This window comes from Ochotona princeps, chromosome 11 (genome assembly GCF_030435755.1).
Source record: "Ochotona princeps isolate mOchPri1 chromosome 11, mOchPri1.hap1, whole genome shotgun sequence".
Lineage (NCBI taxonomy): Eukaryota > Metazoa > Chordata > Mammalia > Lagomorpha > Ochotonidae > Ochotona > Ochotona princeps.
The window spans coordinates 32991052-33018816 of NC_080842.1; the positions used below are offsets into that span (position 1 = coordinate 32991052).

Below are 27765 nucleotides of genomic sequence, written 5' to 3' on the forward strand. Positions count from 1 at the left end.
TGCTGGTTTTGCATCAGCTCAACCCTGGCGTTGTGGCCTTTTGCAGAGTGGCCTTTTGATTTCCTTTTCCAACAAAAATAAATAAATCTAAAACAAAACAAAACAAAACAAAACAAAAGCTTAAGAAAAGGTCTTTTGGATGAATGGTACATGATTCAAAAAAGTGTTATAAATATCAAATATATTTAGAGTTTGAACAAAAATATCCCATCATTTAGATCCCTTTCAATCTTAGGAAGTTTATGGTGTAGTTTTCATAGGTTTATTATCTTTTAGGAAATGACTAAATTTAGTGACAAAGGAGGTGTCACTAAATTTAACACTTAAAGAAAAATCTTTTAAAAGCACAGTAATGGTATAAAAGGCACAACAAACCTGTTTAAGAATATCTCATCAATCCCAAAACTGTATTAATTGCAAATACCAAGGGCAGACTTTGTATTTTGGTCTTGAAATGAAAGAAACGGCTTTATAAACACTTCATGTGTGTTAGACACCAAATCTTATGAACAATTAAGTTATTAAACCAGCACTGAAAATTAACACCTGAACACTTAATCACTGATTCTACATATCAATTTAGCTAAGCAAATCTAAGCCATGAGTTTTCAGGTTTACAACATCTTGACCAATATCAAAAAAGAAGTGCAAAGAAAACTTCCAAGGTTCAATATGAATGATCCTACTGCCAAAAACCAAATGAGATTTACCTCCTAAAAGAAAAAATCCAAGTCAAAGACTCACATGAAACTATTTGCAAGATTAGTATTTAGAATTCAAAACTGGTATTGGTTTTATTTTATTAGTAGCAAACATCAACTTCCTTCCCTTACTCACAAACATGAATAAATTCTTAAATTTACATTCAAAGCCACAGTATATTACTGCAAATGTAGAAGTGTTAGAAAAAGAAAAGTTCCAAAGCTTTCCAAACATCTTGTCAAAGTTGCAATATGGTGTATACTAGCCTTTAGGCATTAAGACAGAATTTCCAAGTTGAGAAGTAATTGGCTACTTAAATTTAAACTATCTCTTTAAGTAACACAAGGCATGCACAAAACATGCTTTAGTATAAATATTACATGTTAACTTGTCATATTAAGTCTGACAAGAATAGCTCAATTAGTTTGCATTATTAACCTTCTTCATCTTTTATTATCTCTTAATTCTTTTAACTCAACTCAAAGTAAACACAATAAAAGAAACAACACTCATGATGCAATTAGCAGAACCATCAAAGAAATATTTGATTGGCTCCTAGACCGTCAAAAGGATCTTAAACCCATTCATAAATAGAAAAACTGAAAATTAATTGCTTTCACTACCTACACCTACATAGTAAAGGAGCAAAATTTATACTAACCAAAACCTCAGAGTAAATAAGGCCATAAATAATTAGTGCAGCCAATGCTGAATATACTGAGTCTCCTTTATCAAAAACTTAATAATCTATAATTCTTAGCACATTTATCTTCTAGGTAGTTCAGATACTTACCTAATAAATGATATATTTCAAATTCAATAAATTCATATTCTTTAGAAAGATAGTCTAAATGTTGTTTTTCCTTCACCATGTCCCTCCCAAAACAAAAGTTTCAATATTTTGGTTAAAATAAATGTTACCCACTAACTATATTAAATAAAAGAAGGTAAGTTTAAGAGGCTAGTGATTTTTATATTAAATAAAAGTCAGTAACTTAACAGGTTAGTAATTTTCTTTTTTGTGTCCTTTTGGGTTTTTATTTATTCATTTAAAAATCTCTATAAATTATGTGCTATATAACACAGGTAAGGATTCCTTATTTTCAAAAAACAAAAAGCTTGAGATTACAAAACTATATAAAACAAATTTTTGCATTATACAAATATATGCTTTATTGTCCTTGATTATCACAGAGGAGAGATAATATAAATTGAAACAGAAAGACACAAAGCACCTGGCCAGTGAATTCCTGCATTAGACTAGAGGAGCCTGCCCAGGATTCTCTTTTTCTGGCTAGTATATGAAGCTTCCATGATAGCAAGTGCCTTTTGGTTAAAGTAGAGATTAATTCTATGTTATTCAAGAATGACTTATGCACACATTACAGCAAACAATTTAAGCTACTTCAAGCAAAACAATATTTATCATAAGGATTGAGGCAAATGTCACTGCATCTCATCTGTAGGAGAACAGGTAGGCCTCCTGGAAATTTAAAGGTTGTCGGATAGGGAATAGTCTTTCTTTCTGCCCTTCTCTGTATCATCTTTCATCTTTGTTTCTAAAAGCAGTTTATTCCTTTCCTTGGAAAGGTTTTTGGGTTGTGCCTCCACAAACCACTTTGCCTTGTGTGTGACTTTTGACACACAAGCAGTTTTGACCTTGGTGCTGTTTGTTATCTACTAATCAACTTGGTACTATCTCTAGTGGACAATGCCATGGGTCTCAAAAGTCATAAAGAATACAACTAATCTAGCTTGGACACTTCCAATCCAATCAACTGCATCCATGGGACAGAAAATGTGAGATTACAGCTTAAAAGCAAAGAGGAATTATGGGATACCACTGAACGTAAATGTTAATCTGAGGATACCACCAACCACTAGATACAAAGACTTGCAAGGAAAGGTTCAAACAGGAGCATTTTCTTTCCCCCACAATTTAATTCTATACCCTTTCAAGGCAATGATAACACATTATTCAAGAATTCAAATGTATATACTGAGCTGACATCATATACTACCTTCTACTGCTAGGACAGCTGGAGCATCGACTGCCTTTCAGAAGTATAGGCCCCCACATAAAGAAACTAGAAATTGTTCTATAAGAAGCAACTGTACATCTGGGCAAGAAGATCAAACTTATACCAAATGACAAAATCACAGTAACCTTTTTTAAGCAAGCAGATGTTAAGCAAAACCAAAAGTTGGGCAAACACTGAAATTTTGGCTCTTGCTTTTACTGTAACCTTATTGTAAAAAAATTCTATGCTTCTCTCTTAGAGCAAAGTCTATTATTTCTCCTAACGTCTCTTTCCCCTTTCTGTCTCAATAATTATTCAGCCTAGACTCTGATTTTAATTTGCATTTGGTGACCCCATTAAGGATACATTTCCAACTTTCCCCAAAGTAACAACATTTTGCTGAATGGAATGTAACTGAAAGTTGATTATATACAAATAAAAGAAAGCAAACTCCTATTAGCTTCCTTCCTACTGGTGGAAACAGATGAAGTAGTAAAGTTGTGGTCTGTTAGACGAGAACAGCTCTTTAGGAATGACAGACTAACAAGAGAGAAAGGGCATGTATCTCTGGTGGTATCACTGGGGCCAAGATGAGTTACCGCTAAGAGTCTGGGTATTCATATAAAAAAAATCTTTTCAGATTTCTATTTGAGTAGCAAAGCAATATTCTAATAAAATAAAACTCATATATTTAGTTGTCATCTTTCAATGTTCACAAACAAGACAGGCAGCAGATAACGGATCCTACACTCTAGCTTTCACATGTTTCCAAAGCAAAGGTAGGGAAGGTGGAGGTCAAGTTTCTGAGCAGGAATCACTCGGACTTCCACAGGCATCTGTGCACACTGAAGACAGAGCAAACACATTCAAGACAGGTGATGCTAATTTTATACACACAAGTTCCTTGGTGCAAAGGAGAAACGTCCATGATCATTGTAGAGAGTGTCCAAAAGAAGAGGTGATGTTTTTCAGGGCAAACTATTAAACTAACATTTGAAGATGCCTCGTTAGATCTTACCAATGCTGCAAAATGTATCCGAGTAATACTCATATTCATGACATGGCTTTTGCTTCTTTTGTTTGCATAATATTTATAAATGTGCTGGGAGCTGAGGACTCCCAGGTTTTGTCATTGGGGCACACAAAGGTGTAAAGAGAACAGCTCCCCTGTTGGCAACACCTGCCGGATGTCTCTCCAACCACCTCAACAGTTTCACCCCCTTTTCGCATGGACACTCAACCACCCGACTGAAGAATCTATTGAGGCATTGTTGTTTGCAACCATGAGATGTTTTTTGCAACTGATGTGAGCTTTGGAGTTAATGTTACTGATCATGTCTTGGTGAGTGGGTCTTTAACAATTTACACACAGGAGTACAATTAGTTTGTACTTGTAGGGGGATTTAATATTTGAAATTTTTGTCTTGGATCTCTATGTCTTTTCCCTTTTGATGTATTTCTCCTATTAAGTGATAGATAAGTTATAAAAGTAGAAATGTAGTAGGAATGTATTACTAATTAGAAGGTAACCTCATGTGCCTTGGCCTTGGAGTCCTGGCTGTCGCCCAATGGCTACTACTAAAGAATGAATCATGGTTTGCTTTGAAGAAAAATGATTATAGTAACGTACAGAATTATCTTTAAGAGCACTTTATTTACCATGAAGTAAAAAATTAACTAATCGAACATCTGTGCATGCCAGCTTGGTCATGAAGTTAAAAATAGAACAATCAAATATGTATGCAGAAGTTTGTGATGTGTCTGAATAAAAACATAAAAGACAGCTTTTTGAGCTGTTAGCAGAGGGCACCAAGTGATTGTGTCCATGTCTCTTTACGTTGACTCTATACTCCCTTCTCTATCTCCGAACTCGGCTGGAGCTGGCCTCCAGACATAAAAGCACAAGTCTAGGTTGAGGAGCATTCTTTTGGTGCTTGCATTACATGAAACGTTTCTAGTAACCAAAACATAATTACACAACAGACAATTCTATATGACTAGTCATCTAATGTGGATTACAGTGAAAACCATTTCATTTACAACTAAAGTCAAGGAAACATTTATGTTGTGGTCCCCTGCATAGAAGGAAACTATCAATTCCTTAGTAGACTGATGGGGCTGCTTTGGCAATGTAGCAAGATGTAAGTGACTGCCAAGAAGGGGTTGCTCCAGGAAATCTGTTGTAACTGATCACTACAGGTTTTTTTTTTTTGGTTAATTGTTACATTCTGTATTATAAAATTTTACAAAACAAAAATTTTTCTTATAATAGAGTAAGATCAGTGAGTTGTATCTGAATAGAAAGCAACATCACCATATCGTGCTACAAGTAAATGACTGAAGAAATTCCTTCAGTTTAAGGACTAAATGATCTATACATCTTGCTGAATGTCATGAACAGTTCACTTTTTTTCCTGTAATTTAACTTAGGAAAAAATGAGTAGCTAAAAGAACAAAAACAATTAGAGTTGGACATTTCTGCTGTAATGGAGAAAAACCATGGATAAATCAGTAGAGGATTAAGGACCAAGTATAAAACAGGGTCAGCCTGCCTTCAAGGAGTTTATTGACCAACAGGAGAAATGGCCACATACTGAAGAGAATATTATAATCTGTTATGATCATGTATAAAATGTGGGACCTTTTTTGAGAATAGTAATGAATGTGGACTAAGATGGCTAAGGAAAACTTCAAAGACAGAATTGGAACCAATCTTGACAGATAGTAACATTGAGACAACTGGATGATGGCATGTCATTCAAGGACATGTGACAAGGCCAAGAGGTGGAATTCAGCAAGGAAGGGCAGCCAGAGTCCAACCTGTTGGACTAGAGCACCTATCCAGGAGCACTGGCCAGCAGCATCACTCAGGTAATTCAGCCCTTTGATTTCACAATCACCAAACTATTCCTCAAGATACTGAAATTCTTTTAAATAAAATTAATGTTCATTAAAAAACAATCAAAGTCCAGGTCTACTTAGAGAAGATGAGCTAAAGATGCTAAAGTTTCTTTTCTGCAGGACTTTCCAAAGCCTTTAACAGACTAACAGAACTCAATAGCGAGAGCTTGACAATTTTTCTTTAACACTCTGTTAAACTGCCCTTGCTTCAGTGAGGAATGAGCAGGAGCATTGTCACAGTTTGAGGACTCTGATGAAGCTTTCCCAGGAGAGACAAAACTTTGGTAAGCTTTCTCAGAAAGCTCTTTTCCGCCCTCTGGAAAGTGACGGGCAAAATAAATACCTTCGGCATCCCCAAAGGGCTGAGCTGTGACCTTCTCTTTTGACAGCCATTGTTCTGTCTTCAGAACTGCATTGGTCAAGTGATGTTCCACCCTGCTAGGATTTTTCAAAGAAATTCTTCCGGATTTTGATCCTACTTGTGTAAAATATCCACTGAAAACTCAGCTTTTATATGGAGCTGATCTGTGCATAGCGATTTTTGTACCTAATGAGCAGACTTGTGTGTTCTACTTTAACGTGTCAATTGCACAAAACAAACGGAGATACCCATGGTGTTGGCTGAAGTTTCTGCTGTTAGTCTTCAGTGCTTTACATATGTATTAAGCCTTCTAATTAACCCATGGTCAGTGCCTGGGCTTTCTTAATCTAATTTACCACACAGAAGTTTTAAAGTTTTCAAGTGCTAAGTAACCACAATTCAAAATTAAACTGTGGGTTACACGTGGGAGAATAAGGAAGAGTTAATGAAACAAGTTGCATCCATAAAAGAGTTGTTCTTCCAGTTTTATTGTCCTTCAGGTCACTTTTGTTTTCTTCATGTTATTGTTGGGTGGGCCAGGAAACGACCTAAGTTATACAGCAAGCCTTGTAAGTCAAGCTAAAAACTAAGAATCATCTCCAAGCTTTTTTTTTTAATTTCCTTTATTTTATTAATTACATTGCATTATGTGACACAGTGTTCTATGCACTGGGATTCCCCCCATCCCTCCCCAAACCCTCCCCCTATGGTGGATTCCTCCACCTTGTTGCATTACCACAATTCAAATTCAGTTGAGATTCTTTCATTGGAAGTATTTAACAAGCATAAAGTCCAGCATCTTATTGTCCTGGTAAGTTCAACGGTTACTTGGAGAGACCATCTCTGGTTTGAAGGTAGAGCTGGCAGAGTATCATCCCAATCAATTAAATGCCCCAACATAACGTCAGCAACAATTTACAACGTTATGGTATTAATTGACATGGTACTGATTAACCAGTATGTCAAAAGGAAAATGCAGGTAAGCATGATTTTGCTGAACCTGGTTGTTTTTCGGGTGGTCTGAACTGGTTTATAACTCTAACAAGACATGTGTCAACAGTTTAGGTGCAGAACATTTTTAGGAGAGGTGTGCAGAGAAATCCTCACTACCCCAGTGAGGAGTAGCTAATCTTTGTGTCCCACCCGCTGAGGTATGAGTGAATCCACGCTGACCATTTCCTGTCTGATTCTAAGCTTTCCTTGTTGTCTGTCTATCTAATCTATGTTTTTTTTGTTTGTTTGTATGTTAGTTTGCTTGTTTTGAGGGGTTTCTGGAGCGATCCTGATGGTCATTGCGAAAGAGGGTGGAGACCCAGAGCCGGAACCAGGCAAGGACCAGAGAAAGTTCCCCTCCCTAGACCCGAAGGAAATTTATTGTTCTTCTGTTTCTGCGGACCCGCTCAGGGCTCCTGGTTGTCATTCCGATGACGCTGGTTCCTGCATGGCAGAGTATGGACTTCTTCCATCCCCTATGGAAGCTCCAAAGGGGCAGGAGGAATTTTTGGAAACGCACTGCCTGTAATAATTTAGGATCTATAATTCCCAACACACAAGTATCCCTTTCACTCTGCTCTGCCCCCACCACAATGCTCTGTGTGCTTCAAGGGAATTAGCAATTTGATGCGGTGAGTTAAGCCACTATGAGCATCCACATCCAAGACTGGTCAGAGTTTCAGCTCCTCTGTTCTAGCTCCACACTATTGTATTTGGGAAACCAGTGGAAGATGGACCAAATGCATGGGTCTCTGCCACCCACGTAACACAGTGGGATGTATTCCAGCCTCCTGGCTTCATCCAGGGAGGCCAACAGCCTTTATAGCAATTTGGAGAGTGAACCAGCAGATGGAGGATACTATTCTCTGTGTCTCCCACTCTGCCTTTCAAATAAATTAAAAGAAAGCTCACTGTTAAAATGGCCATTATTTTAAACAAAGATAAGTTTACATAGTCACATATATCCTAAAAACAAAATGTTGAGAGTGAAATAAACAAGCCAATCCACACAGTAGTGTATGTACTGTGGTTTCTGTATATATATACTTACATTTGAGCAAGAACTACAACAAATAGTGCTAATTATCTTGGATAGGATGGATTATATGCAATTTTTGTTTTCTTACTTTGCTTTACATTTTAACATTTTTTCAATGAAAAATTACTTTTAGGAAAAAAGAAGAATTATTTTAAAAGTAAGTATATAATAGTACTTTCCTCTTTCTCCATTTTGGAGCATTGGTTCACTGAAGGGCATAACTTGAAAGGCTTAACTAAAAAATAGAACAAAATGACAATCTCTGGCTCCTTATAACTTATAATTTAGAAGAATGGTTTCATAACAAACTTATAAAACCAAAATACTCATTCCAGCATTCTTAAAACTATAAATTATTATGATCAGCTGACAAAACAGAAAGGAAAAGCAATACGCATAAGAAAAGCTAAACTGTTTAAAAGCTCTCACAAACTAAGGAAAAAAGGAAGTTAGGAGAAGGTTCTGTCACAAGACCAATCTCACTGAGGCTATTAACAATGACTGCACTAGGATTTTAACCCATGTCAGAGTCCATGTGTACTTGTACTCATAATGATGTCAGCCTTTTATTTTTAATCTACCAGCTGCTAGCTTTTCCTTGGGGAGCTACATATTACACATGGGTAGGAAAATTAAACAGCAGTATGACTTTTTTTTCCCCAAGATACTTAGTATTCATGGAAGTTAAGACTCAGGTTATCGACCCAACTTTATATAAATATATGCAGATTACACCATCTATTTCTACTCCTCCAACCCTAATATAAAAATGATCAGCCTGAACCACAAACTATACCATTCATCACAGCCCTGTTCTAAGTAGCACACATACACAGCTTCACATCTAAAAGCACCATCTCCCTGCCCTGTCCTATAGGTCTAGTAAAGAATATTATAATCTAACTGAAAGTTACTTCCCTGGGAATCTTTCCAATTAATTCTGGAAATGTTTGAGTTTTTCTAACTCTTAAAGAGACAGTGACTTGAAACTATCACCAGACTATCAAACTATCCCTGCAGCATGAGGCCACTGGATCACATGAATCCAAACAGAACTTGCATCTCTTGCTTAACCAGTATACTGTTTATACAACAGTAAGAGCAAATGTGCAGGCTTCAAGTCTTATACAATCAAATAAAAAACATTCACAGAAGCCCAAATTTAGTCTTGACTACTTCCTGGTAACTTGTACACAACCTAACATCATGAATTTAGTCTCTCTGATTTGTATATTCTTTTTGCTTGTAATAGATGTACAACATACATTAATACATTATTTGGCCTGGGATAGGAAACATTTAAGTAGTATTATTAAACCACAATGTATTGTACTCATTCGTATAAAAATATAACCCAAATCCAGAATGATATTAGCTTCCTCTCTCCAAAATTAAGTTCTCCACCTTTTTTCTTTTTCGAGAATTAATGATTTTCATGCTCAGCAGTACTTACGAGGTGCTGTTGTGTCAAGATAAGAGGTGGCTACCAAGTACACCACCCACACTTTAAATATGTGTCACACTATGCCATGCTGTCCTAGAGCTGTGAATTCAACCAACCCAAGTCTTCTCTGAATAAGACAAAGGTGACTGCTGAAAAATAACAAGCTGACTGGCACACAGCAAACCTCCTCAGGCATTTATTTTACTACAAATGAGACAAAGCATTGCGGGTTTTGTTGAGTTCTACTTTTTTCATGTCAAGCACCTATTATCAATAAATTTCTAAATGCCTACCTGCACACATTTAAAGAATAATTCATGAACTAAGTAAATGAAGGAAAATAATAGAAATAAATCAGGAAACCTCTTAAGGAACAGATCTGTCTCACACCTAAAGTGGCCACTGAGGCAGGTGTTTGACCTAATTAAGACATCAGTGACAAAGTCCATCATCCCATATCATAGTGCCTGATTCCAAGTACCTGTTAACATGCACCCTGGGAGACAAGGCACAAGTCACTAAGTCCCCACCTGAACTGACTTGTCAGCTCCTGTCCGCTCCAGGTATTCTGGAAGTGAACCAGGGCATAGCAGCCCACTCTCACTCCAATTGCCTCAAAAATTCCTAAAAAGTAGTTATTATGGGGCTCGGTGCAGTGGCCTAGTGGCTGACTCTTCACTTTGCACACGCTAGGATGTCATATGGGCACCAGTTCTAATCCCAGCAGACCCCACTTCCCATCCAGCTCCCTGCTTGTGTCCTGGAAAAGCTGTGGAGGATGGCCCAAGGCCTTGGGTCCCTGAACTCGTATGGGAGACCTAGAAAAAGCTCCTAGCTCCTGGCTCCTGGCTTGGGATCAGTGCAGCTCTGGCCGGTTCGGTGCTTCGAGAGTGTATCAATGAATGGAGAATCTTCCTTTCTGTATCTTATTCTCTCTGTATATCTGACTTTACAATAAAAATAAATCTTAAAAAAAGTAGTTATTATGTAAAACTGATGCATGATCTGTGATTATAGTTGGCTGATAAGAGGTATTGGGATAAAGAGAAGTAGATACAAACTTTAGTGTTTAATTTTTGGACTAGTAATATTTCAAAGAAAAACAACAGTTCTAAATCAAGGTTTTAAAAACACTATCAGGAAGATGTTCTGCTAAGATTTGATTTTCATCACTGTACATACAAGGCAATTTTATTTATTTTAAAAAGATTTTTTTTTAATTTGTTTTGCAAAGATATACAGAGAGGAGAAGAGACAGAGAGGAAGACGTTCTGTCCGATGATTCACTCCCCAAGGGACCACAATGGCCGGTGCTGCGCTGGTCCGAAGCCAGGAGCTAGGAACTTACTCCAGGTCTCCCATACTGGTGCAGGATCCCAAGGCCTTGGGCCGTCCTCGACTGCTCTCCCAGGCCACAGGCAGGGAACTGGATGGGAAGCAGGGCCACCAGGATTAGAATCGGTGCCCATATGGGATGCTGGCTCATTCAAGGTGAGGACTTCAGCTGCTAGGCCACCATGCCGGGCCCAGTTTTATTTAGTTTTAACACACACACACACACACAGAGTACACCTGTGCATGGTTCACTCTCCAAGGCCTTCAACAGCTGGAGCTGGGCGAGCACTACAGCCAGGGACCAAGAATACAATCCAGGTCTCCCATATGGGTGGCAGGTTTGTATCACCTGAGACTGCACTGTTGCCCCTCAGGGTCTACATTAGCAGAAAGTTATAGTTGAAGGTGAGTATAAAACTCAAGTACTCTAATATGTTAATCTATGCTAATGGTGAGGATATGAACATGTTAACCTACATTAATGGTCAATCCTATGACAGTTTTTAAAATGTAAGTTTATTGTCTTTTCAGGTTTAAAATTTAACAATGTTAACATTTTGCCAAATTTCAAATGTAGACTTTTTCCTGAAAACAGACATATCAATATCACAATATCACAATATCACATGGGGATTCATTATAGTAACATGTGAGGAAAGAAGAATACAGTGTCATGTACATGGATTGATTCGGTGAAGCAGCATTGATAACCATATACCAAATAATATGACATTTATATAACATTTTACTCTCTCACCATTGCTTCCACAACTAAGAGGAAAAGACTTATTTTTCTGAGTCTGGCTTATTTCACTTAGTGGATCTCCAGTTCTGTTCATTTTGGTGCAAATTCAGGATTTCATTCTGTTTTATGACTAATATTCTACTGTGTTTAGTTACCATATTTTCTTTATCTAATCATTGGCAGACAATGGTTAAGTCCATATTTCTGCTATTGTGAATTAAGGTACTATAAGCACAGAAGTGCAGGGATCTCTTTCCTATGTCAATTTAACTTCCTTTGGATATATTCCCAGGAATGGCATAGCTGCGGCATAAAAACTGAACCCATTTCACTCAGGAAAATCTGCAGTCCTTCAATACAAGAGTTTTGTGCCAAAAAACTAACTCACTAATTTTTTCCCCATCCCTAGTCAATCACCAGAATCTTTAACTTTCATCCTTCATCCTTTTGAGAATCTGTGATGTTTCACAGAAGTCAAAGTCTCCGAAACCAGATTTTTTGCAAAGTGAGACAGGTGAGATTAGTGGAGAAAGGACGCATAGAGATATACAGAGCAAAAAAGAAAAAAATTGTGCAAGGTCTATTATATATAATTTCAGCACTATTTTCTCATTAGCACTGGCTCATCACACAGAGTTACAAGGTTCAGTTATTTTTAATTAAAAAAGATAACCAGGTGTATTACAAAAAGATCTCTCTGTGAGCTTGAGAACTATGAGTACCTTGCCAGCCTCATGACTCAGAGGCAACATGCTGTTTGCCCAAATGGCAGGTTTAGTTTTTCCAGCTGCCCTGTGGTTAATACAAGGACTAATATTTTCAGTCATGTTTCTTTTCATCTACTTCAAAGAGTGAAAGAGATATCTTCTGGTTCACTCCATAAATGCCTACAACAGCCAAGGCTGGCCCAGGACAACCCAGGAATTTCGTGCAGGATTTCTCCTCTGTGGGTGGCAAGAACCCAAGTACTTGAGCCACATTTGCTGCCTCCCAAGGACCATTCACAGGAAACTGGATCGGAAACAGAGGTGCCATGGCTCAAACTGTAGGTGTAGCTGGATGTGATGCAGGTATTCCAAGCTACTGCTTAACCTGCTGCAGCATAAAGTCTGCTGCTCCATGACTGACATAGGCAACCTTGAAAAAAATCACTTGCACTTTAGCAGTTGGGTCTCACTGGAAACCACCCCCCAAAACAATGGGCTAGCCAAATACTCAACAAATGACAGGCCGTAATAATCACAGGAATACTGTGTTTCAAAGAGGGAGAAAAAACAAGAATGCAGTTATTTTTAACAGAATTACAGGACAGGCAGACAAGGCATTTCCATTCATTAGGCAACCAAAAGTAATGAACAACCGACATGACTTGTGCTATTACTTTTCTGATTTCCTGCACTAACAACGAAAAAGTAAGTATTCCTTAACTAAACATTTAAATAAACTTCCTTAAGTTACACTTTCTGGAATTAACCAGCCCTTCTAAATCTTAAATCACAACCCAACAGAGGTTTACTTTTAGATACAAGGACTTGTTATTTAAGCTAAAAAAGTAGACACAAGTCAGAAGAAAAATTTCAAGCCATTCACTTTATCTTTAGGAAGTGATTTCTTATCAAGGTATAGCAAAGGTTTGAACACTTTTAACGAGCAGAGGTCAAGGACTCTTATAAAACATGACTGCACCACTGTAAAGCTATCAAGCTTTTTGGCTGCAGTTTCCTTCCATTTAGTTGCAGGTATAGGCTGCTCAAACAAGAATGGCTGGCATTCTTCCTGCACAAATAATTAATAGAGAATAACACAAGGGCACATTTATTAAAAACCTTCAAGATTTTAACTAGGAAAAATCATCTGAGAATAACAATATAGTATACATTTGTGTGTTTTAACTACTTTTCAAATGATACCAACAATTCTTTTCTTTAGCTAAGAAAACAGCGGAAAGAGCATGGTGATTTTGGTTCTATCGTATTGGCAGGTGAATAACTCTGCAACATTTTAGTTAACTATGCTTTCTGAAACCCTGTATTTATTTCAAAATAGAAGAGTTAGATGTGCCATGATTTAAAGTCCCAATTTAAGCTACCAGGAGAATTTTCTTAATTTGACCCATAAATGTATTTCTTGAAAATACTGGGGCATTTTGGGGCCAGCGTGGTGGCAGGCTAACGGTCTGCCTGCAGAGGATGGCCCAAGGCTTCGGGCTCCTGTTGCCATGTGCTTAGACCTGGAAGCAACTCCTTGCTCCCAGCTCTGGACCAGTCCAGCTCTGGCCTTTGCAATCATTTGGGAAGTGAGCCAACAGATGGATGATCGCTCTCTGTCTCCATCCGTTGCAACTCTTTCAAATAAAAGATAAATAAATCTTTACAAAAAAAACTAAGGTATTTAGAAATCACTTTCTTTCAGTATGTTGTAGAAGAGAATTTCAGAAACTGTCAAGAGGTTTTCTTTTTTTTTTTAACCATACTATTCTTTTCAGAGTATATGAAATTTATTTTAATTGATCACCAGCACAAAGACATTATCCTTCAGCCTTCCAAGACAGCTTCCCATAGTGGACTTAGAATTTCCTGAGGCCATCACAGAGGGAGCAACTATCAATACAACTGCACGCTTAAATTTCCTCATTGTAGCCATCGTTGGCTTAAATGTTAAAATATAATTCTATATTTCAAGTGACCAAAATTTCCAATCTTGATAGTGATTTTTAGTAAAAAAAAAAATTTACAATAGAAAAAAAACTACATGTGTACAGTAGTAAGAATTCAGTCATTTTTATTCCATTATTCTAAAAGCACTGTGTAGTAATTTATTCTGTCACGTAATTGAGAGCCCATTTGCCAAAATTGTAATGGAGTTTTGATTCATTTTAAATCATCCTGGCAAGAATTAGCAGACTTCTGAAAAGGGACTTTTAAATGTTTCCTTTCAAAAGAAAAAACATAAAACCCCCCAAACAGATCACAAATACTAACAATTACTAAGACTCATGGCCTACTTCCCTTAGAATATTAATTCTGTACGATTACATTTGAATAATCATTTTAATGATCAACTTGTCTCATAAGAATTATATGTCAAAATGCTAAATTGCCAGAACAAAAAAAAATGCTGGGTTGGAGTAAGTCATTGCAAAGAAGCATTGTAAAATCTATACCTAATGAGACAGGTATTTTAGAAAATGTTGGAAATGAGTTCTGAAATAGATATAAAGTGACCTTTGGCTTCCTAGGTTCACAGGCTGTTGACAAAGAATCCCAGCATAGTACAGTGTATCAAAGGGTAAATTTTTCTGGCCAAATAATTTCCTACACAGATAGATTTTTCATTGATGAATTAAACAATTGAGCAAATGAAATTTCTTACTTAACTCTGTTTCCAAATCATTTTTTGAGATGTTAAAAAATTATAAACTATAAATCTAAATGGAACTTCTCCAATGGGAGGGGTATTGTGGTATTGTAGGCTAAGCAGCCATTTAGGGCATTCACATCCTTTATGAGAGTTTGGTTCAAGTCCTGGCTATTTGACTTCCAACCTAGTTCCCTGCTAATGCACCTAGAAAGCAAAAGATGATGGCTTCAGTTCTTTAAATCCTTGTCACTCACATGGGAGACCCAGACACAGTTCACGGCTCCCTGCTTGTCCTGATCCAGCCCTGGCTGTTGTGTCCATTTGTAGAGTGAACCAGTGGATGGTGTGTACATGTATGTGAGTGTGAGAGGGATTCTGCCTTTCAAAAACATAAATCTTAGAAAAGGCAATTCCTTCTCATTTCCCCTTCCTTTTTTCTGTGCCTGAACATTTTTACTTAGATCTTTGATAGATTCTGGCAAAATGACACTGGCATGACTCATTTAAGTAAACTGGTAATTTTGTTTCGTGCTGGAGTTGAAAGGGAACCATTTCTGCAACAATAGATGTTAATAAAAATGTACATGAAACATTTACCTCAGATTCAACACAGTAAGAAAATCTGTGCAGTAGTAAATGCTGACAAGTAAAGAACTTGGAGAGCACTTCAAACATTATGGCTTACCGACAGACTTTAGTCTTGCAAGGTACAATTGTCTCTTATTGTTCTAGTCTTTTTCTGTTTAGCATGAAGAATATCATGAAAAACATCTCAAAGAAGTATAAAGATATTGTGCTAATGTTGCCACAGCACCTCTTCAACAAGCGCTAATTCTGAGAGTTCTGTAAAATGTTCTGAAGTGTTTCCTGTACTACCTTCTGAATCTAAGACCACTGTTTATAACTAGGAATCAATCGGTTAGCTTTAAGTCAAGGGTTTCAGCCAGAACTTAGAAGTATTCATCCAGTTGTAAAAGATGGTTGCAAACTTTGCTCATAACAGAAAAGCTTGTAGTGAGTTTTGGTTGGCATTTTTACTAAAAGGAAAAGCCAAAAAATTAAAGGAGAATTACAAACACGAAGGCATATTATAAGAAACAGAAGTGCTGGGGTCGGGCATTAGCCACAGCAGTACAACCACCACTTGGAATGCCCACATCCCCTCTCAGAGTGAACTGGTCCAGGCCTGGCTCCTCTGCCCTTAACCAGCTTCTGCCACCTCACACACTGGATGGCAGCAGGTGCTGACTCAAGGATTTGCATCCCTGTCACCCAAGGGGAAAATCAAGTTAAGCACTGGACACTTGGGCCCAGCGCAACAGTTTAACACCTAAAGTCCTCACCTTCAATGTACTGGGATCCCATATGGGCGCCGCTTCTAATCCTGGCAGTCCCGCTTCCCATACAGCTCCCTGATTGTGGCCTGGAAAAGCAGCTGAGGACGACCCAAGGCTTGGGACCCTGCACCCGCGTGGGAGACCTGGAAGAGGCTCCAGGCTCCTGGCTTTGGATTCGCTTGGCTCTGGCCTATGCGGCGGCTTGGGGAGTGAGTCATTGGACAGAAGATCTTCTCTGTCTCTCCTCTCTGTATATTTGACTTTCAATTAAAAAAAAAAAAAGGTCTGGACTCTTGGCTTGGGCCTGACCCCGTGTTATCTGTTAAAGTTATCTGGGAAGAGAAGCAGCGTCTGGTGGAAGACACTGCCATTCAGCGTGAGAGGTGGCAGCCTCCCCACCTCCAGCCAAACAAAAGGAAAAAATCAATAAAACATTTAAATAAAGGAAGGAAATGCTGACCACGTTTTCACAAGAATGACCACAGACAAAGTTTGGGCAGTTTCTCAGCTAACGCCTATTTAACAAATATCTATTCTTTTTATAAGGTATACATGTTACCAGTGAATAGAAGGCTTTTAGAGTAAGTAGCTCTATACATAAACATTAAGGCATATTATAAAAATAAATTTCATAAAGGCAATAACTACAAAATGACATTTAAGCCAGATAATTAAGTAGGTAAGAGTACTATTGAATATAATAGTACACTGTTTGGGGTCCAAAAGCATTCTAAAACCCAGGGAATCAATAAAAATTAAAGATGGAAAAATTATTAGGTCATCTATTCTAGTCTATTCATCTGCCTAGAAACCTATCAGCAGACCAGTTGGTATTGGTGTAATCTGGCAGTTAATTGTACCTTCCAGATTTGGAGAACCAGGCTGTTGTGCAGCAATGCTATGAACCTAATTAGATAATGCACCGTTAATTTTTTTTTCACTCAAGTTTTAGTGTACCAGCTCTTGTAGTCAGTGAACTACATCGAGTCTCCCTGTTGGCGTGTTTAAATACTTTTCAAAGAGCAAAGCCTGAAAATGCTATGAAGGCTGAGGAGCACAGAAGGGAATTTATAATGGGGCAGAAATGAGAACATTTCTCATTTTAAAATATTCAGGATTCCTAGCAAATGAAGCAACTCTAAGTTAGCTCTTCTCCCTCTGAAAGGACTGAAGCCCAGGATAATTGCGGTTCAAGCTGTCTCACAGTTGCATTCCGAATAACAGGGCTGAACTAGAATAAAACGGTAAGCCTCATTTTTAAAAACTAAGATTAATGAAATGCTGACTACCAATTTTGCAATTCCACTTGTTATTTAAATACACATCAGCCATGTTAATGCAATAAAAACTAAAAGCTGTGCCCAGCATGATAGCCTAGCAGCTAGGTCAAGGCCTTGCATGCACCAGGATCCCATATGGGCACCAGTTCTAATCCCAGCAGCTCCACTTCCCATCCCGCTCCCTGCTTGTGGCCTGGGAAAGCAGTCGAGGACGGCCCAAAGCCTTGGGACCCTGCACCTGTGTGGGAGACCCGGAAGAGGCCCCTGGCTTCGGACTGGCTCAGCTCTAGCCGTTGTGGTCACTTGGGGAGTGAATCAGTGGATGGAAGATCTTCTTCTCTGTCTCTCCTCCTCTCTGTGTATCTGACTTCGTAATATATATAAATCTTAGGGGGAAAAAAGCTGCCTAATATCCTCAGAATAAGATTTTCCTCTCCGATTTCAAATATTAAATACTTTTTCTAATCTCAGCTTTAGAATCCACTGGACTTCACAATGAAACCATACAATGCCTAAAATGTCTTATAATAGTAATGCCTAAAATATGTGATATTACGTATTATCACACCTATGTGCTTACGGTTCCACTTAAAATATACACACATGGGCTTGTTGGCGTGGCCTAGTGGCTAAGGTCCTCGCCTTGATCCCATATGGCCGCTGGTTCTAATCCCGGCAGCTCCACTTCCTCTCTATCCCTCCTCCTCTCAGTATATCTGACTTTGTAATAAAAATAAAATAAATCTTTAAAAAAAATAAACACACATATCTGTCACACAAATAGTTGGGAGAGTGGTGGGTGGAGGGAGGTAGACAGGTATTTAATATGTAGCACATATGTAACCAAAAATGGGTTAAGTTCCTTTTTGATAGCTGGGGTTCTCTAACAAGCTGTTTCTCTTTTATTTGTAATTTTCCCAGCGTGAGGATGACTATTACCTACCAAAACTAACACTGCAAAGCCAATGATGATGCCACTAGAGTCCAACCCTCTCTCAGCGAGTTCCACAGTCACTCTGCTGCATTCTTTCTCATTCCGTTCTCAGTGTGGCATTTGAATTTGTTGATGGCCCTTCGTTATTTTGGTTTGTTTTTTATAAGACAACATTCTCTAAATTATTTTATTTCTGCCTGCACCTTCAAGTCTGCCCCTCCTGGAGCCTGAAAAGAAGGTATTCTCCACATTTCTGTCTGCCTACACACATTTTTCCTCCTCCATCCACAGGCTACAGTTCATTCCTAGAGTTTCAAACACCACACTCCTGCCTGTTATTTGCACACAACCATTTCTGAATATTATTCTCATCTCCACCTACCTGAGTGATGTATGTGCTATAAAATACTACATATTTTATACATAATAACTAATACAACACATCTTTTAGACCAGCATCCCTCAAAGTACTTCTCTGGAGCAGCAGCAGAAGCAGCAGATAGGGGAACTGGTTGGAAGCGCAAATTCACTGCCCTATTCACACTACATAGTCACACTACATAATGTGTATTGAAACACATCCTCTTGGGGACCCTGATGCTGAGGGAGTGGCACTCTTTCTCAAGGCATCAGCATCCTTCCTTTTCCATTCCATCAAGCACAACTCCTCCCCATTAGTGACACTGGACAATTCTATTTCCATAACCTCTCTTTGTATTGTTCCTTGGTCCCCCTTGAGTTTAGGCTTTATTATTATGTCCTAAGAGGTAATTCTTTCCTCAGATATACGTTGTATTTTGCTTCCTGATTATTCCATATTGCCTAGTCTGACTTCTCATAACATTCCAAGTTTTCCACGGCTTGGAGCCTAATCATCCTTGTGGTATCCTCTCTGCCATTCCTCCCCACACCAGTCCCATCTTCCAATCAGCCAGGTCCCAGGATGAGTCACGGTCCTGCAGGCTTTTGCACACACTGTTCTTCCAGGCTCATGTGCTCCTATCTCCAGCACGTCCTTTTCTGACACAAGCTCTAGAACAGCACCCAATCTCATGGACTAGATGCTGTATTTTCTCTGGCTCTTGGGTCCAGCGCACTTAGCCAATACACTTTTTGTCATACCCACTGCAATTGTTTATTTATGTGGCCCATCCACTTGTGGCCAGAAAAGGCTATGACTCATTTGGTTTATCTAGAACCACACATAATGAAGTGACCACAAAATTTGCTATTAAGCTCAGGGTGCTTTTGAGAGTGAAAGGATATTAGTGGCCAAAGGGCAACAGATACAAACTAAGACAAACGATAACCCTAATAATAGACCACAGGAGCCAAACACCTCATCATCTGGATCCTGACTATACTCCGAGCTCATCAAGCCCTTCCTAACTCACCGTGCTTCAGTCACATTGGCCTTATTTTTACTTCTCCAATACACTAGCTTCATTCTAATCCCAGGGATTATGTGACATTATCCTATTATCCAAGTATCTTTCCTGCCATACAATTCACGTGAACTTTTTTTTTTTTAAAGCGTTTATTTTTTTAAATCTGCAGTTTGGGTTAGACGGCACAGATCTTAAGTTAGAATATCCAGGAGTGAATCCTGGCTGGATCACTTCCTGTGGACAGTTCACCTCTTTCTACCTTGTAAAGTGGGGGGCTAGAAGAGACCTACATTAGAAGGTTATCCCCTCTAATTCAAACCATGTAAACTATCACTACTGTTACTATCTACTACTCCAGAGCATGTCCAATATTTAGAGCAATAAATAGTATTTAGTAGACACTCAATACTTGAAGTATTTGCTGAGTGAATGATTGAATTGAGAGTTAATAAGTAAACAAATGTCGCCACTTTAACTCTAAAAAGCTTCTCTGTTGAATTAATAAAAATACAATGAATTCATTAGCTTACCATTCAATTTCCTTCAAAATATGCCACAGGGTTAGCACTGGCAGGGAGTTAAGTGGGAAAGTGGAGCAGTCAGGACATGAACCAGCACCCTTATGGGATGCAGACAGTGGCTTTATGTGCTGTACCACAATGCTCTCCGCTGTGTCTTCATTTTTTTTAAAAGATTTATTTATTTTTGTTACGAAGTCATATATAGAGAGAGGAGGAGAGGTAGAGAGGAAGATCTTCCTTCCAATGATTCACTCCCCAAGTAAGCACAACGGCTGTGCTGTGCCGATCCGAAGCCAGGAGCCAGGAACCTCCTCCAGGTCTTCCGCACGGGTGCAGGGTCCCAAAGCATTGGACCATCCTCGACTGCTTTTTACTTCACTAATCTTAAACTTTACCGCTTTTTGCCTTGACAACTGGGTTTCTTTCTTTCTTTTTTTTTTTAAAGATTTATTATTATTGGAAAGCCGGATATACAGAGAGGAGAAGAGACAGAGAGGAAGATCTTCCGTCCGATGTTTCACTCCCCAAGTGAGCCACAACGGGCCGGTACGTGCCGATCCGATGCCGGGAACCAGGAACCTCTTCCGGGTCTCCCACGCGGTTGCAGGGTCCCAAAGCATTGGGCCGTCCTCGACTGCCTTCCCAAGCCACAAGCAGGGAGCTGGATGGGAAGTGGAACTGCCAGGATTAAAACCCGCGCCCATATAGGATCCCGGGGCATTCAAGGTGAGGATTTTAGCAGCTAGGCCACGCCGTCGGGCCCGACAACTGGGTTTCTTTCTAACCTCACTATATTTCTTTAGATCGGAATGTTCTTCCCTATATTGCTACTTGGACAAATCCCATTGACATTCTATGTTCAGCCAAATGGCATGTTCTTCTTTTCCTTCTGAACAACCACATATTCTGCTGCTCTGCAAGAATCTCCCTTTTATGACAGTTTATCTCACATAAGAGATCAGGATGAGTCTATGTCCTTAACATCTTTACATTTCCAGGGTCCAGTGCTGTGTGTCACCAAAAAATAATTCCTCAACACATAACTATGACTGATAGAAGGTTTTGGGTTGATAGTTCTTGTAAAAAGGTTTGGTTTTATATTTCAAAAGAAAATTGCTATTGTCAGACACATAATCTCTCATTTGTGACTCATAAGATCAAAATCTGAATAACATCTTTACTGTATCTAAACTTTACATTTCCTCCACTGTACACTATCTCCCATGCCTGGAGCAATGGATGGCAGTAAGTAAACACTCAATATCAGAAATACTTGTTGAGTAAATGCTATGTTTTGAATATTAATACACTTTCCAATTCTTATAAAGAATGTCATCCACATTAATACATCTTCTATCTTGCTACCCCTTAGCCCATTTACCATTTCATATGACACGTCTATAAAATCATTCCTTGCATAGCCTTTGATTAAGGATTTTAAATCCTTAATATAGCTACTGTTTCCTATCAAACTATAATGTTCATTTTCAGGAATAAAAACCAGAATTGAAAATATGAACAAAGACAATTACTTTGATAACAAATAATCATAACCACTTTCCTGTGTTAAGTAGTTCTTGAAACTTTGCTGACCAACTTTAATAATCCTGAAGTCAGATTTTACAAATATTGTTTACAAATGATACGCGCTCAGAATTTTGCTTCACATTCATGATGCATTTCTTTTCTCTCCCTCAGTGTTCAATTAATTATTGACACATCGAATGCACCTTGGACTGAAATGTAAATCGTATTCTACACTTCACTTCCCATTCCACCCAGCCAGCCAAAGTAACAAGACAGTGATACAAATCAGTTACTGTTTCAGTTTTCTTCTTTTTTTTTAATAACTGTGTACTCCCCAAACGGCTATTTTAAAATTCCTCAACCTACTGGTTTGGCCATGAACAAAACATATCCTTGTGATAACCTTCCCTTCTTTCTCCTTACACTGCAGTGGGATTAAGAATTGCTCTCCCCTCTGCTGTCCAACTGGAAATATGAACTCCTGAAAACAAGGCCTTCTGCTTCAGTACTCTCAATAATATACCTGGGGCCTTCTAGGAGCAGGAGGGAGACAGGGGGCCCGAATAGAAACAGGGTAAATGCCTGACCTCACACCACTGAATGGGAAACAACTACACACAAACAATAGGACAATGCTTAGGGATTTACTAAACATTTTCAGCATACCAATCTATGAAGAGGCATAATGGATGTACCTTACTTTTATATTATTTGAAAAATTGCAGCAAATGCTTTCTGTAAACTCAGTACAGGAGGACATATATCGTGGGTGACAACATGAATCCTGCCTTCTCAATAACTCACCATAGGTAGGATAGGACCTTGTTTGATTTACAGGAACCTTTAGGAAATATGAAAACTTCCCATTTTCAACTCGGAAGATACACAAAAACTTGCAATAATTTCAGGCTTACAAAGTCCAGATTTTATAACCAGGTGGTGTGATATTTATTAAGTGTGAAGGGATGCGAAGGAATGGAGGGGTTGAAAAAAGTAAATAAAAGCAAAAACCAATCTTCATGCTTATGTAAGCTTGGGGAACTGAGAGAAGCATACAGGCACCACACTTCAGCTAGCAAGTGACAGCTCCAGCCCTATTAGTAAACACAGGGCTTCCATGGGAAATAAAATCCATTATGGTCAAGAGCAGGATTTTTCAGGTTACAGCCCATCAGCAACTCTCAACTGTGACAGCATAATCAATGTAGCCACCAGTCCTCATTTAAACAATACTCTTTTCAAACCTGTCAGTTGGCACATCACATAAAAGCTATCGGCCTAGCACGAGTTCTTGAAAGTGTCCTACAAGACATATCCTGGACCCAGGTGGCATTATTGATTGACTAAAGTAGTATTTGCACCCTCAGAGAATCATCAATTTGCATATTGCTCCTCAGCAGTACTGAATCTTTTTAATAGAACCACTGAAGTTAATGACCTGCAAACATTTCCTTTACAAATCTTCATTTTCAGAGACCTATGGTTCAACTTCTAGGTTACTTTCATATGGGTAATTGATTTATAGGTTATATCACAAGATCTTATTACAAAAGGTACAAATAATTAGGAGGTGCAATAAGGTTAAATAACACTCACAGCTAAAATCTGAAGTAAATGGTGTCAGTCTCAGACACCACAGAATTTACTTAAAAGAACTTTCTACACTTTGCAATTCTTAATAGATGATCTTAATAAGCGCTCACCTTAAAAATCTTTAAAGGGCAAAGCCTAAAAGCATAAGGCTTCCCATAACTATAACATGCAAGAATGTAAAATTTTGTCTTCAGAACTTCCATAATGAAACAATCTATCATCAGGGTTCCCTGAAACCTGTACAGTCATGTTCAATCACCAAATCCTGAGCTGTGGAATCTTTTAACAGCAAATTTAATCAATGTACTTTTCCTCATCTCTGTGTCACCTGGCCAACACAAGCAACATCATGTGCCACCTGAACTGTTAAAAACTCTAACAGGACTCCTAGCTGCTCAATAGGCCAATGCATACTACCTGCAGGAAGCCGGATGATCTTTTCCAAACACAAATCGGATCATACGTCTTTCCTACTTACAATCCTTCAGTGGTTTCCCACTGCCCTTAAAGCCTGATCCCTAGTGTTAGCTATGGGCTCCACACTTTCACAGTATTTCATCTCTTCATGTCCCTTCCAGACTCACTGCCTGAGGACTTCTGCACATACTGTTCCCACTCTGCAGTACTCCCTCCCACTTTCAGATCAACAACATGCCCACTTCAGATCTTGGAACACCACTGTTCTTTCAGCAGATAAGGCTTTCATAAACTCCCTGCCCCACAGTATTTCTATGTACAGTGAAGTCCAATTTTTATGTATAACAGTAAGTGTAAATTGGGAATAACCCAGGTATTCCAAGCCGATGGTCTTGTTTAGTGTCTGAAACGCAGACAGCAGAAGATAAAAGTGGCACAGGGAGGTTGGGAGTAGAGCACACCTTATATTTAGTAAATTGGGTTGCTCCAGCCTATCTTGGGTGACTGAAAGGGATCTGAAACAGCCCATCGAGCAGCACTGAAGCCAAGCAGAGGTCTCGCAAAGGGTGACAATACCTACAAGTAAAAGAACTAAACAAACACTTGAAGCCAAGAGCTGGGTATCTGATGAGAATCATCCCTCAAGATGTCTTCTACTGCTGCATCTTAAAAGCTCCTACCTTGCTTTCATTAATGGGAGGCAACAGCCCCTGTTGATGCTCTAAGGATGTCCAAGCTGTACCTTAAATTGCCTTGATGACTATTTGCATGGATAGCTAAGGGTTCTGCTTTCCTGATATCCAATTGTTCCTTTTTAATATTACTCAGGTGCACTATCAAGTATGTCAGACCAAAAAAATCAAGATAACACCACGTCATGGATTACTGAATGAGTATTACGGCTTATTTATCAGTACTAATAAAATATTTCAAGAGATGGTGTTCCCACACCCTTTACACAGAGAGAACCAGGGGATTTTTCTCAACATGGCCTGTTTTGTCAATTTTTCTACTAGAAAATGGGTAGTTAACACTTCTACTTGATGATGTAAATATAATCAGATAACTGTAACACTGTTATTCTTGGCCAATAATCATTTGAGAACAATATCATAAAAAGATCACCCACATTCTAGGAGAGCTGAGTCTTAAAATCGCAGAAACATTGAAAAGGTGATTTAAAAAAAAAAATCACCATCAACGTAGATGACCTAAATGGGAATCCACCAAATATTGCAGAGGGACTCCACTAGGGTTAAGACTGCATACTGAAACTTGCAGATTAAATCACTGGCAAGAACCGATAAGGTACCCTCTTCCTACAATCTTTACTCTTTGAATACATCCTATCATCCAACTTCCCTGTGCCAACTTTCCAGAAGTTAATAAAAAAAAAAAAAAAGCTCACGTAAAAGCCAAGGCTGACCTTATTTGCACAAAGCACTTCCTCCCACCTCTGTGGTTCAGAACCCCTCATACCCTCTAGTACCCCCACAAGCATCAGGCCCCGGGGAGGAAGAGCGGGGGAGCATCCCAGGTACGGGATGCAAGAGCCGGGGCCGGGCCGTAAGGGCTTAGCTCAGTGGACAGGGTCAGGCTTGGGGGAGATCATGCCGGTACACTCCGCCAGGTGCTGCAGCGCTGGAGCCGCAGCCACCGCGGCCCATTGCCCGCGCGGCACGGCTGGCAGTAACTAACGTTCCCAGGCGCCTGACTAAACCCTCAAAAGCCGGGTAGCGTCAGAGCTAACACTCGCGTCCCGGGTGGCAGACAAATGCGTCCCAGTGGAGCCGCAGGAGCTCCGCGCCGCCGCGCCCCGCAGCGTCGGGCTGGGCGAGCCGGGAAGCTACCGCGGGGCGGGCAGCCGGCCGGCCCGCAGCACAAGTTAGTTTTCCGGCCGGAGCAGCCCTGTGGCAGCCCAGAAAGGGAAACTGGCGCCCAGTCCCCTCAGCAGTGCCGGAGCGCCGCCCGCAGGGAAGGGGCTTCCCCAGACGCCCGGCTCTCGGCTAGTGGGGCGGGGACGCCCCTCGGCAATCCCCGGCCAACTGCCCCTCCCTTCGTGCAGGAAAGCCAGAAGAACGGCCGGTCCAGGGCGAGGCCTCCACCGCACACCGCACCGGGTCTCCCAGCCACCGGAGTGGAGGGAGAGGCGGCGCTCTCCCTAGGAGCTGGAGGCGGGGCGCCATCGCCCTCCCACTACCCGGCGGGGTGGCTGGGGAGCGCCGGGCCAGGAGCACCCCCTTCCCCGGGACGGGAGGTGGCGGGGGGGGGGGGGGAGACTGGACCAAAAGGCCTGGTCCATCCGACCCGCCGGTGGCCGCATCTCGCCTCCTTCAGGCCTGCACGCGCCACAGGCCGCAGCCTGGACCAACCCCGCGTCCTCCCCCTCCCCGCTCTCGCCACCATCGCGGCGGTCCCGGCACCGAAGACTCGGGTGCCGGGCGAGGGGCTGCGGCCCCCGGGACCTCGGAGCAGTCCCGGGGCGGAGGGAAGCCGCTTCAGCAGCCGCCGGCACCCGCGGCAGGAACAGCGCTGGTGTCGGAGGCGGTGCGGAGCCCCCGGAGCGAGGAAGCGCGGGAGGAAGGGGCGGGCCGGCCGCGGCCAGGGTGGACAGGGTGCGCGGGGGGCTCGGCGCCCCCGAACGGCCCTGCGCTGCGCCTGCACCACCTGCGGAGCTGCGGCGCCAACGCCGCGCCGCGACCCCGCCGCCCCCTGCGTCCCCCTCACACACACACACACACACACACACACAACCACGCGCGCGCGCGCAAACAACACAAGTTGCAGGTCGCCCGCCTCCGAAGGGGGCCGGGCGGGTCACTTACCCTTATCTTGCTCAACGGGCTCTGGTCGTCCGGCCGCGAAGAGAGGGAAGACCAGAGGACCACCAGCCCCAGGAAGCTTCCCACTATCAGCAAACTGCGTAAGATGAACCCAATCTTCAGCCTCATCTTCCTCCGGCGGCGAGAGACACACAGCCCGGCGCAGCCGCCGCCACAGCTCTCCCCTCCCTCCTTCCCCCTCCTCTCGGGCTCGCCGCCTCCTTCACGTTCCCCCACCCCTGGCGCTCCGGCTGCCGCCCTCTCCGCCGCCTGCCCTTTTCAGCTCCAAATCCGGAACTCCCCTCAGCTCTACCTTCCCCTGGGCTCTTCCCTCCGGCCCCTCCCCGTGGCCCGCGGGCCCGGACCGCGCTCTGCCGCGGCCCCCTTTCTCCCCTGCGGCTGCCTCAGCAGAGCTCGAGCCCACCGGTGTCCTCGCACCTCCGAGCTTCCTCCTTTTTCAGTCCGCCACCCGCTCCTTTTCCTCTTCCCAAGCCTCAGAACCCTCAGCTACGTCGAAACTAACTTCGACTTTTCCCCCCCGGGTCTGGTCTCCTTAGCCTTTGCCCCTACAGCTCAGCTCTTCAGGCTTCCAGGTTCCCAAACTTTTATTGTAATTCTGGACCTCAACTCTAGTCCTCGGCGCCGAGTCCTCCAGGGCCCCTGGGGCCACTGCCGCCTGAGCAGCGGCTCTCGCCGCACCTTGCAGCCTCACTCGCCCCTAGCCCTGAGCCCCCCGCTGACCGGCTTGCAGGAAGCAAACCAGGAAGTCAGGGCTGCCGCTGCCGCAGCAGTAACTCCACGTGGCTGATTTATAGCCGAGAGGATTTTTATTATTATTGATTGCTCTTGCTTTTTCACACTTCTCCTGAAGGAGGTGGATTTGTAACTGAAAGGCAGGTAAGATGTGCAAATATCACAGAGCTGGAGGAACTCCTTTGGAAAAGCCGCATTTCTCTTTCTCTTGAGCTAATGAGAGGAAAGCCAGTGGTCCTAAGCTAACAGGCAATACCAGCCCCGTTCCCGGACTGATGAGATTATATTCCAC

At 41.1% G+C, this 27765-nt stretch overlaps 1 protein-coding gene across 2 annotated transcripts in view; it reads right to left on the minus strand.

The window, feature by feature from the left end:
- GALNT7 (polypeptide N-acetylgalactosaminyltransferase 7) overlaps nucleotides 1-27163 on the minus strand; it is a 141031-nt gene extending 113868 nt beyond the window's left edge. Inside the window, exon 1 of one of the 2 annotated variants that reach the window (XM_004579045.2) lies at nucleotides 26724-27163. In XM_004579045.2, the coding sequence (XP_004579102.2) occupies nucleotides 26724-26849 (126 nt within the window). In that variant the 5' untranslated portion in view covers nucleotides 26850-27163. The remainder of the gene's footprint in view (nucleotides 1-26723) is intronic. The other variant, XM_004579044.3, reaches the window with a different exon arrangement.
- Nucleotides 27164-27765: the final 602 nt, after the last annotated feature.